Source organism: Taudactylus pleione, unplaced genomic scaffold (genome assembly GCF_031769625.1).
Source record: "Taudactylus pleione unplaced genomic scaffold, aTauple2 ptg001123l, whole genome shotgun sequence".
NCBI lineage: Eukaryota > Metazoa > Chordata > Amphibia > Anura > Myobatrachidae > Taudactylus > Taudactylus pleione.
In genome coordinates, this window is record NW_028285524.1 from 3,785,025 (window position 1) to 3,797,230 (window position 12,206).

The 12,206-nt window shown below is 47.4% G+C and overlaps 1 protein-coding gene across 2 annotated transcripts in view; it reads left to right on the forward strand.

Moving 5' to 3' along the window:
• PAPPA2 (pappalysin 2) overlaps positions 1-12,206 on the forward strand; it is a 303,379-nt gene that overhangs the window by 80,639 nt on the left and 210,534 nt on the right. For both annotated transcript variants that reach the window (XM_088461902.1, XM_088461901.1), the window contains exon 3: positions 10,844-11,909. In XM_088461902.1, coding sequence (XP_088318028.1) covers positions 10,844-11,909 — 1,066 coding nt within the window. The remainder of the gene's footprint in view (positions 1-10,843; positions 11,910-12,206) is intronic.

The window sequence follows — 12,206 nt, forward strand, 5'->3', positions numbered from 1 at the left end:
TGATAACAACCTCTAGCAGTTTACCGCTTACCATTGTCCTATTTCAGGTTATTCAATGGACTTGAATTGCTTTTGACTGGTAGTGTTTATATGTATATATGGTTTGTAGAACTATCATGCTGAGCTTAACTCCATTTTCACTGGATCACTGATAACAAAGGGTTGCCTGCCTCTGTCATAGACCCTTGGTGTTGCTAGTGATTATTGCTGAAAACCTGAGGGATGTTAAAACCTGCAATTTTGGGAACTTGTTGGTTTGTTGTTGTTGCAATATATTTAATTTATACAGTATGCATTGAAGTCCTTAATCTAAAGAGAGGCACAAACCTTCCTCCACTGGTGTTCGGTCCATCAATCCAGTGCTACAAGATTTTTTACGCAATGGCCAATGGCATGCGTCCTGATTTTGTGTGTACTGTGGACCTGATTCAGACCCGCTCGCTAAGGCGTGATCACTTGCTGTGAGCGATTTTCTCCCATCTGTGAATGCGTATAATTTGCAGTGCGCGTGTGCAAGCCATTCGTTGCGATCTGATTTTGGTAGCTCGTAAGCCACTATCAGGTCGCTACTTTGAGTAACAGATAGTGCCGTTTGTGGGAGGTACCAGGGGAAGGTATTTGTAAACGGGGGAGTGGATGTGCGAACGCAGGCGTGTCTGGCCACCAAAACGCCGTTTAAAGGGCATGCATAATTAGCAAAGTAGCATCATTGTACACGTCACCTGCATGTATTTCAGCCAGCACTGATCACTGTGCTTGCGGCAGGCTAAGGCAATCCCCAAGGGCTACAAGCAGCTCCGATTGCTCACGATGGTCTCGATTAATCCTTCATTTCTCGGAGATGACGTGTGTTGCTAGAGGCAAGGGGGCGTCTTCAGACATTTGCGAACGCACTTTGCCGTAGCTCGCTAAAACATAGTGGGCGTCCTTATGCGACACAGTGCGAGCGCTTCATTTAAATATCCGACCTCTTTTTGCCAGCGAGCGGTCGCATCTTGCGAGCGGGTCTGAATGAGCTCCTGTGTCGCCGATCAAATGTACACGCATGGTAGCAGAAATGTAAGGGGTGTTCCTGGACGGTGACAAGGAGGCTACAGGTGGCTAAAGAGACGCACAGAGCGTCGCAGGCGTGTCGAGGGCGTGTTACTGAAAGCGGTTGTGTACAAAAATGCTGAACCGCTAACATTGAAGACCACTCGCAGGTGGAGGAACTGAGCCTGCCAGGGTTGGTGCAAGTTTCGATGATGCGGCCGATGGTGCATCTGAACACACCAAGCGGTATTTCAGCACCTACGGACGCTGACAGCAGAGGCGGATTTAGAGCTCCTGGGGCCCTAGGCAAGAGACCGGTTTGGGGCCCCCCTCCCTCAAATGGGATGCAATCAGGATACCGGCGGGTGATATCCCGACACTGCAAGCCCGACATGGGACTAAAGATAGGTGTCAAAATCCAGATGCCTATCATTAGCCCCACTACAAAATCCCGACTCCCGGCATACCGCACGAAGGTAAGCTGAGTGTCTTAGGGTCTAGCCGCATCGCCTGGCAGAAACAGCCTACCGCCCGGCACTTTCTCCCACCGACCACTGCTATGGAACGCTGGCCTCTGAAGTGAACGGAGGCTAAAGAAGCCTCCGATCACTTCAGACGCAAGCGTTCCCTGCGACGTGAGGAGCCTGCCCCGTGCGCCTGCTTGATCTAGTTAGATCCAGTCAAAGCGAGGCAGCGGGAGTGGGAGCACGAGCAGCGAGCAAGTTAAGGTAAGTTCTGGGCTGGGGCTGGGACCGGGACCAGTCTGGGGGGACTGCCTAAGGGTAACTATTTAAGCCTGGAGGCACTGCATAAGGGACGAGCCTGGGGGCACTGCATTAAGGGACCAGCCTGGGGGCACTGCATAAGGAACACTATTTAAGCATGGGGGCACTGCATTAAGGGACCAGCCTGGGGGCACTGCATAAGGGACACTATTTAAGCCTAGGGGCACTGCATAAGGGGCCAGTCTGGGGGCACTACATAGGGGCAATGCTTCAGCCTGGGGGAACTGCGTAAGGGCAAAGCAAAACTACAGGGGGCAATGCATAAAGGGGAAAACTACAGGGGGCAATGTATAAAGGGGTAAACTACTGGGGGCAATGTATAAAGGGGAAAACTACAGGGGGCACTGTATAAAGGGCACAAATACAGCGGACACTGCATATGGGGAAAACTACAGGGGGCACTGCATAATGGGCACTTTTGACTGACAGCCAGTGGGGAAGCAGCCTGAGACCTGTCGGGCTGGAATGGTAAGAGAGATACCCCTTTTCCCGGCACGCACATAATTGCGAAAGCCTCCCACCCGGCTACTTCTTGATGCCACCCGACTCTTCTGGGGAGAACACTGGTTAGGCACCCCACCGGGAGGGTTAGGGTTGGGAAAGGGGGGGGGTTAGGCAGCACTAGGGAAGGGGTTAGGGTTAGGCACCCCCCCAGGAGGGCTAGGTTTAGGGTGCAGGGAGGGGGTTAAGTTTAGGCACTAACGGGGGGAGGTTAGGGTTAGGCACCACTAAGGGAAGGTTAGGGACGATGTAGGGAGAGAAGAGGGTCAGGGTAGGGAGAGAAGAGGGTTAGGGTACTTACCTACTCCAGTCAGGATTTCGATCCGCCGGGCTGCCATTGTCGGTATTTGATCCAGCGGCTAAACAGCCGTCGGCATTACATACCGATACCCCTCAAACAATCCATAGCATTATTTTTTTGTTCCTGATTCATGCTTACATTATTTGTTGTTTATCCTCCATATATACAATTTTTTAAAACTTGAAACATTGCTAACATTAAAAAGGCACATAAAAACAGAGCGCAAATATAATACAAAATAATTTTTTTAAACTTTCAACACCTGATATAATAGAAAGTGCAATCAATGTATGTAAAAATAGCCATGGCCCATAGCTATCCTATTCAGTCTGCTCTTTCCAAAATAGTAGAGATAAAACACCAAGGATTCACATTTGTATTTATCATAGAAATAGGCCAGGCTACACTATAAAGCCGGCCATACACTGTGTGATGGCACCGTGCGAGGCCACAGGGTATCCGTCGTCAAACATATCGGGTGGTCCGCACACACGGTGCGATCGGGTGGCCGACCGCCCGATATGCCGGCTCCATCCTCCCTCACCCGCATAGCAATGCATAGGATCGCACATCACATCCCGATTGCCTGATCTTGCAGTAAGATCAGGGGATGCGATGTACAGCCCCACAGGAGTGCGCTTTGTACGATATCATGGCCATACACGGTGCGATATAGCAGCCGAATTGTACCAGTTCGTCGGATTGGCTGCTTTATCGGACATGTATCGGCCGTATAAGATTCACAACTCATCACAGCCAGGCTTTATGCAAATTGATAATTTACTTAGTTAGGGCTCGCAGCCCGTCTACATTAGGTTATCATTCCGTGCTCGACTGCACGCCTTTCCATTACTATACCCCTCAATCATAGACGCTATTATATTACTTTCCCCCTTCACTGATTGCACCATATCCCCTACCCTCTAATTCCCACCCATCCCTTAATACTTATTGTTACACTCAGGGCCATTAGTGACTGCTCTATATATCAGTGCCCCCCCCCCCCCCCCGTCCCCAGGTCTACTAGCACCCTGTACAAGAAATTTTGGGGCACCCCTCTCCTCCACCCAAATCCACCTATTTTCATAATTAGTACTTTTATTAACCAAAATAGTTTTTAATTTAACAAATTATTCCACAGAAGCCAAGTAAATAAATGTCGAGAAGTAAAGCCATATTGTCAGCCACAGAAAAAAAAAATACGCACATTGTCCGACACAGGAAAAAACAAGCACACATTGTCCGCCACAGAAAAAAACATACACACATTGGGGGTCATTCAGACCCGGTCGTTAGCGCCGATGCGCTCGGACCGGGTCGATGGTCCCCCACAGAGCATGCGCACGACGGCGCCGTCGCCGTCGTGCGCATGCGTGAGACCCGCTACGACCGACAGCGCCGGTCGTGGCGGGTCTCGATCCAAAGGGGGCGAGCTGTCGATGTTGATTGGCAGCTCGCCCTGTTTGGAAGGCGGGCCGGGGGGGTGGCAGCCCAAACGGAGGCGTTCCCATGGGAACGCCTACCGTTTGGGGGAGGCCCCACTGACATCACTAGTGATGTCAGTGGAGAGCTTCCGGCTCAGACAGAGCCAGAAACTCTCCGGGGCTTACAACAAGGGAGACCCTACCCTAGGGTCTCGTCATAAGCCCCGATGGTCGCGATGGTCTCTGACCATCGCGACCATCACCGGAGCGGTCGTTAGAGCTGTGGGTGTTAACCCATAGCCTAACGACCGCAAAAGAGGCGGGCGGTCAGGATGCAAGCGGCCGCCCAGTTTCTGAGCGACCGCTTGCATCCTCCGACCGCCTCTGAATGAGGCCCATTGTCCGCCACAGAAAAATACATACACACATTGTCCTCCACAGAAAAAAACATACACACATTGGCCCTCATTCAGAGCCGTTCGCTATTTGCGTTCGTTCAAAAACAAGGGGTGGCTATGCAAATGATCCGTTCGTACATTGCAGTCTGTTCACGCCTCTAAGTCTGAACGAGCGAGCAAAACATACGCTGTTTTATTTCTTAAAAACGCCCCCTGGCCACTCGCACCATACGTCATGTCCGCTATTTATTAGATTAATCGAGTACATCGAACAGGATATGAACTGCTCGCTATTCTTGTGGTTGGTTTTTTCAACCGCTATTTTGCGAGCAGTTCTGAGTTAAAAAAAACCAAGTGACGTGGTCATTGACGCTGCTATATTAATTATGCACACCCATAAAACGCCCGTTTTGACCTTTAAGCACGCCTGCGAATGGATCTCCACTCCCCGTTTTCAAGCACCTTCCCCTGTTACCACCCACATACGCCTCATTCTGTCACTCAAAATAGCAGGCACTCGCTATATTGCGTACATATGATTTTCGGCCGCACTGACTGGTTCGCGCATGCGTACTAAAAACCGTACGCATGCGCAGATGTGCGAAAATCGCTCGGAACGAGCGTACTGCCGCTAGCGAGTGGCTCTGAATGAGGGCCTTTGTCCGCCAAAGAAAAAAACATACACACATTGTCCGACACAGGAAAAAACATACACACATTGTCCACCACAGAAAAAAAAAATACGCACATTGTCCGACACAGGAAAAAACATACACACATTGTCCACCACAGAAAAAAAAAATACACAAATTGTCTGCCACAGGAAAAAACATCACACGCACAGGCCCTGATTCAGCATGGATGGCAATTGCAACCACGTACGCAGATCGTTAAGCACCGCACTGCACGTGCGCTGCGATCATTCACGCACATTGGAATCCATTGCAGAATGTGTGACAAGCCGTAAGCGTTTGGAGGTGGTGACGGGGTAGTGGGCATACAAATGCAGGCGTGCCTTTTCCGTTTGAAGACTGTTGCATAAATTAGCCACTGCTTTGCATCTTGAGTAATCACTGCATGCAATGAGACTTGCAATTTCTGAGACAGGTCAGAGCTGCTGTAGTTGTGCGTGATGGGCCGATATTACTGATGTGTACGCAGGACTGTGAGGTATTACAGATGTGAGAAAGCAGTAGTAGGTGTCTCTATGCTGGCTAAGCTGTTACAGACATTAGCATATTTACACAGCAGCACTGCGTGCGATTACAGAGCTGCCATCACAATTCGTACTAAACAGGCCCATTGTCCGCCATAGAAAAAAAAAAAACACATACACATTGTCCACCAAAGGAAAAATTAATTGTCCCCACAGGGAAAAAAAACCAAAACATATATATTTAATGCCCCCACAAGAAAAAAAATAAACATTAATTCATTGCCCCCACAGGAAAAAAAAATAAAAATAAATTTATTGCCTCCACAGAAAAAAACAAACAAACATACATTAATTATTTGTCCCCCACACCTCCCAGAAAACTGAGTGACCTCATCTGCAGGCAAAGTTGCAGGAGGAGCTCCATAGTGACCCATAGAATCAGTGACTGGTCATCCGGTCCCTCACTTGCCTTCAGCTCACTGTGGCATCGGCATGCAGCAGCGGCTTTATTAATAAGTCACTTGCTGCATCTGCACTGTGTGCACGGGCTGGACAGCGTGTAGCAGTGTGGTCCTATGACATCAGGCCGCCGCCTATAGATCATGCACAGCCCGCGTCTGCTACACAGAAGAGCCCAGGGCTGCCCAGGCCAGGAATTGTATAAGGGCAGGCTCAGCCATGATGCCTCCAATGTGGTCGCGGATTCAGGAGGACATGGAGGCCTGGGCGTAGCAGTGGTCTACCAGATATGTCCCGACGGCCGCACTGCGCACCTGTTTGGCTGCTGCACAAGAACTGTCCTCGAGCTCCTGATTGTATCAAGCAGTGGCACCCATCCCTTAATACTGATTGTGACACTCAGGGCCATTAGCGATCACATTATATATCAGTGTGTGTGTTCGTCACTGATTGTAGCAGGCAACGGTCACTAATGGCCCCTGGGTGTAAATATAAGTATTAAAGGATGGTTACCACTGTCTGCCACCTCCCCCCATATTTGAGCAGGCCCCCATCTTCTATACAGTCAGTGCCGCACAGCCATGGCCAGATTAATGCTTGTGGGGGCCCCATGGCATCTAAATTCTGGGGGCCCCTACGAATAAAATTTCCACGGCCCCCTGCAGCCACTTCTATGCCCCTTACCTATGGAGAGAGAGGGAAAAGATGAAGAGAGGGGGGGGAATGATAAGAGAGGGGGAGAGAGACTAAAGCTGGCCACACACTAGAACAACTTACATCCAACCAGCCAACTTGTTGATTGGTTGGAATGAAAATCTGGTAACGTATGGGAGTAACTGATGATCAGCAATTTACTCCTAAATGCCAGAAAACAGATGAAAATGGTCGTCAGACAAGTTTGTTAAATGTTTGATTTAAACTATTTGTTTATACAACAGTTTTGGTCCATTTTCCAGCGTCTGGGAGCAAGTTGATGATTGTATACTTTACCAGATTTTCATTCCAACCAATCTACTAGTTGGCTGGTTGGACAGATAATCTTTAGATGTGTGGCCAGCTTTAGAGAGGAGAGAGACAAAAGGAGGGAGACAGATTGAGGGAGACTGCGAGCACACACACAGTCACACATTACCTGCTGGCTTGTTGCTTCAGCCTTTATCATGATCATGTTCCTCACAGGGGCGGGCATGTCACGGAATTAGGCCACGCCCCCTACCCGTACACCCGCGAATCACTGCAATATCTGCCCAGGGGGCAGGGCTTTGCTCGTCCTGCAGTCACATTCATCTTGCTGCTCATCCTCCGCTGGTCCCGGCTCCTCTCTCTGTGCATGACGTCATATGCTCGTGCATCTTGAGGTCTCATGCACAACAAAGTACGGAGACTTACTTGCACCCCGGAGCCGGCACCCGGCAGGCTGTCAGCGCAGCAGCCGGAGTCTCTTTAGCCAGCCAGCACGACTGCATACAGAGCTGGCCACTGGCCCTCTGTTTCCCGCCGGGCCCTAGGCGGGTGCCTTTATTGCCTAACGGGAAATCCGCCTCTGGCTGACATGGGACGTCTCAGTCCTTGCTCATTCAGACGCATGGATGTACACCAGGGAAGGGCTTTGTAGCGGCTTTACCATAAATTCGCAGATGTGACTACAGTAAAGGACGCAGCTGTGGCTATGTGAGAAATCTTGGAGCCCATCTTCCCCTCCATTTAACTATGGGCCTGAATCAGCAAGGAATGCACACACCCGTCTGTTAATCAATGCATACGCATGGAGACCGCAGCACAAGATGCAGACGCCCAGTCCCATATTAAGCCGCCCATCTCCCTCTACTCACAGCCTGATCAGTATGCAAGATAGCGTTAACATCGGAAACATCGAGAACCATCGGACCCATGCGCACAATAATGGTTGACCTGAGCTGCCGCAGGATTTTGGGTACTTCCTGTGTACAGCTTACGGTATGGCTGCGTATGCCGCTGCACTGCCTTAATTATGCACACCCATATAACGGCGTTATAATGCCTACGTTCGCCTGACCAATGCCCCGTCACCACCCACAAACGGCACTCCCTGTCATTCGGTTTCAGAGGGGTCTGCGCACACACTGCGTGTAGTCTGCGTATCATATCCCGATCGCACTGGCTAGTTTGCGCACACGCAGTGCGATGCATGTGCAGTGCAAAAACATCGGCCCAGTGCGTGCGTACTCTCCTTTGCGTTCCTTGCTGAATTAGGCCCCATGTTCCTAAATAATATTTTTATTATTAACAGAAGAAATCTTTAGGCTACTTGTTTTTAATAAAAAAAATATATATATTTTACTGTAAAAGAAACAAATACAAAGGCTTCTCAAGAATATAAGCAATATGCATATTATATAACTCGTAATATCCAAAATTCAGTTGTGGGGTCACTTCCCAGTAGTTATAACCAGGGCTGTAACAGGTGCACCGGCCCCGCCCCCTTTGCTCATGATGTCGCACATAGGGGGTGGGGCCGCCAGCACTTAAAAGTGCAGCAGTGCTTGGAGCAAGAGCTCCGGGGTAGCTGTACACACGTCAGGGTGTCTGCCTGTAGCGTCCAAAGGACACTAGGGGTGACATTGCAGCAGCGATACTAGCTGCAGGGTGGTGCTTGCTGGCACAAGGTAATATGTGGGGTCCTGCTGCTCAGAGGAGGGAGCCCACTGCTCATGTGCCCCCTCGATTTTTAATACGCCCCCGTGATGCTGTGTACCATGAGTACCTTCAGTGGAAAAGCACTGCAGCTATCTCCTGCATCTACAATGGCTGCATGGCCTTACAAGTCTTTCTGGTTGCCACGGAAATCCCTTATCTTCACTACGGCAGTGGTGAGGTGACCCCACAGCCGACATCCCCCACAGTGTCACATCTCCTACATTATCCAGTTCAGAGACCCAGCAGGAATAGCTCGAGAATAAATAGCTTTAGTAAAAAAGTTGACATTCATTTCAGGGAGCTACTACATATATTAACCTCATTAGCCTCATTAATTTGACTAATTTCTTCATTATAATAGGGTTTTAGCTTTCCAGGTCTTTTAAGATTAGTAGCGCAGTCGGCTGCTCTTTCTTACAGTTTAGAACAAAGTTAAATGCCAGCAAAAAAATGCAAATATCCTCTAAATGCTGGAGCATTACATTACATTACATTGCATTACATTGCAGAATGTTCAGAGCAATGGGGGGAATTTATGAAGAGCAGTGATCAGGTAACTGAGGCTGTGGTATAACTCAGCAGCCAGAGCACATTCCATTTATAAACTGTTGCTAAAAAAATATATAACATGTATAATATTGGACTTTTTTACCTGTTTTCTAGGGTTTTTTTAAATGGAATTTTTTGTGATGAAAACATAAAACTTAATTGAACTTTTTTTTTTAAATACCAAGCCGGTGGGTTTTTTTTTTACTCCACTTAATTTTCTGTTCGCACAAGAGGCGACACGCACGCACTTACTTGCAAGTTCGGACACATCTCACGGCACATGCACACACCATGTTTTGCAATTCAGATGCACGTGCATTCGTTTCCAAATTGGTAGATGTGTCCGTTTATACCGATGCGTCCGACTTCACAGCCTTTTACTGCAATTACCACTTGTAAATAATGAGCAGTATTCTGCTGTTGTCTTCTATTTGTTAACCATAATAACTATGATAGGGCTTGATTGAGCAGTGCACTGCTGAACGCAGATTCCAGATTATCGGGAATCTGCACGTGTGCAGGACCCTTTCTGTGACTGTACAGAATGGGTTCTGCTCAATCGCACTCAAGCCCTTGAATGCCTCTGCCTGATTGACAGGCAGAGGTATTTAAGGGGCGGCGCGGGGGCGGCCAGCTTTCCCGGTAATATAACCCCTGCGTGCAGCTTTGCAATTGCGATTCTTGCTGAATCAGGCCCATAGTTGCCAATAGGTGTGTGTATATATATAAAATATGTAAATATCATTTATTCAGACTACCATCTCTAGAACACTGCCTTTTATGACACCACCTTCACTAGCCACCTGGTGTATTCTGGGCACAAATGGACATCTAAATGTATTATACTATATACCACCCTCTTTATCTTGCCATTCTCCCAGTTTCCCATCTGTTTAAAGTAGGGCACTTATATAGATAGCACATGCTATCCCTAAATGATGATAGAAAGTTATAGCAGTAAAGTAGCCCAAATTGATACAAAATCATTGCAGATGAACATCCAGTTTATATTTTCCTTTCAGGGGAACTAAATTATTTTTATCTCAAAGTCTCCACTATAACCTCATATTTTCTAACAGCTATTATCCTATTTACCTTCTGAATTGCAGGTTGCATGTATGCCCTAAAATTGTGAAAACCTATATAGGTACCTAAATTGCATAGAAAGGTAGTGTAGAATTGATCACAAATGTTCTACAAAATGGAACTTGTCATGCTGAGTTGAAAAGCTAGGAAAATGTTTATCAAAATCAGCAGGTTTCAAAAAAATGTTTTTTAACTTGAGAAATACACTTTTTTTTTAGAATTTGTTGATTAGGTTCTTGAGAAACTAATGACACTATAAATCCTGGAGCCTACCTGCAAGTACATGATAATTGCAATTCACTGTGAAGAGATCTTTTTCTGCAGTCATTGGGATAAAAGTCAAATTGGCTTTATTACACCGCCATCTCTCTCTGGCTTTTAGATGGCTAGAGGTCATGAACATTAATAACAAATTTAACCCTCAAAATTAGCTTCACAAACTCCTTATCATCTTACCTCTTTGTGTCTTCTACTAGGCCTGTTTGATAATTGCTCACATGTGGTGAGTGACCGTGGTTGGTCTGTTGGGATACGTCCAGCTGTGCTTGGGGCAAAGAGAGATGCACGTTTCTACGTCTCACTCCGGACTGACCGTTCTCAGAGTGCCACCATCTTGCTGTCTCCATATCGCTACAAGCCTGGTACCTGGACTCATCTTGCCGCCAGTTATGATGGGCAACAGATTTTACTCTATGTGGATGGGGTGCAGGTTTCTAGAGCAAAAGTTCAATTGGGTCCCCTCCATAGCCCATATATCTCCCTCTGTAGATCCCTCATGCTTGGAGGAGACAACTCAGATACTGGTAACCACTACCGTGGTCACCTATTCTCTCTACGCCTTTGGCCAGAAATTAGAACTCAGCATTATTTAAGAATGAAAGCCTTAGGAGGATCTTCTCAAAGGTCTCAAACATCACCACTACTGCAGAGCCTCTCCTTATTGTCCAGTAATATATGGAGTCCATATAAAGATGGAGGACATCCAGAAGTTTTTACAGGGCTCATGCCAGAAAAGGACATAATCTCTTCTATTTTACTACCTCCTTGTGGGAGAACTCTGTGTGATTTGCCTGATGTGACTGCTGGGTATAGCCGCTCCGGGGTAAAATGGGAAAAAGAGATTCACTACCGGGTCATAAATCTGTGTGACGATGATGGATCCAGACCATTGGTTAGTACCCAACAGATTCAAAGGCAACATCAGGTCTTGTCCAATGCCTACAGTCCACATGGCATTCACTGGCAACTTAACGTAGTTGAGATTCATAACTCTAGCCTGCGGAATCGAGTAGTATTGCCCGGCTGTGAGCCAGGAAGAGTTGGTAATGACCAATGTGACCCTGAGTGTAAGCATCCCCTTACCGGCTATGATGGTGGAGACTGTGGTTTCTTCAGGCCTTGTAGTTCCAGGAAGAAAGGTGATGGGGTGTGCCACCTTGAATGCAATACAGCAAGGGATGACTACGATGATGGAGACTGTTGCCCAAGCAAACATACTGGAGACAGTTCAAAGACCTGCTTTGATCCTGATGCACGAGGAAGGTAAGAACTTAATTATAAATTAAATTACCTCTTTGTAAGTAGGTTCTATTTTAACTTTATTTACCCAACGTGTTCATTATACAGAGTCACATAAGCCATTCTGCCCAGTGAACCTAATTTTCTTAGATTATTCTATTTTTTCAAGATGACCTGTCATCATTTGGCTAAAGGACTTTCAACATACTGTAGTTTCTTGTGTTCTATATATGTCCTAAAGTGAAGATAGTATCTGGATGATCCCTCCACCATGGAGAGAGCATGAGATATATTTATGTAAATGCTGATTGTGACTTATGG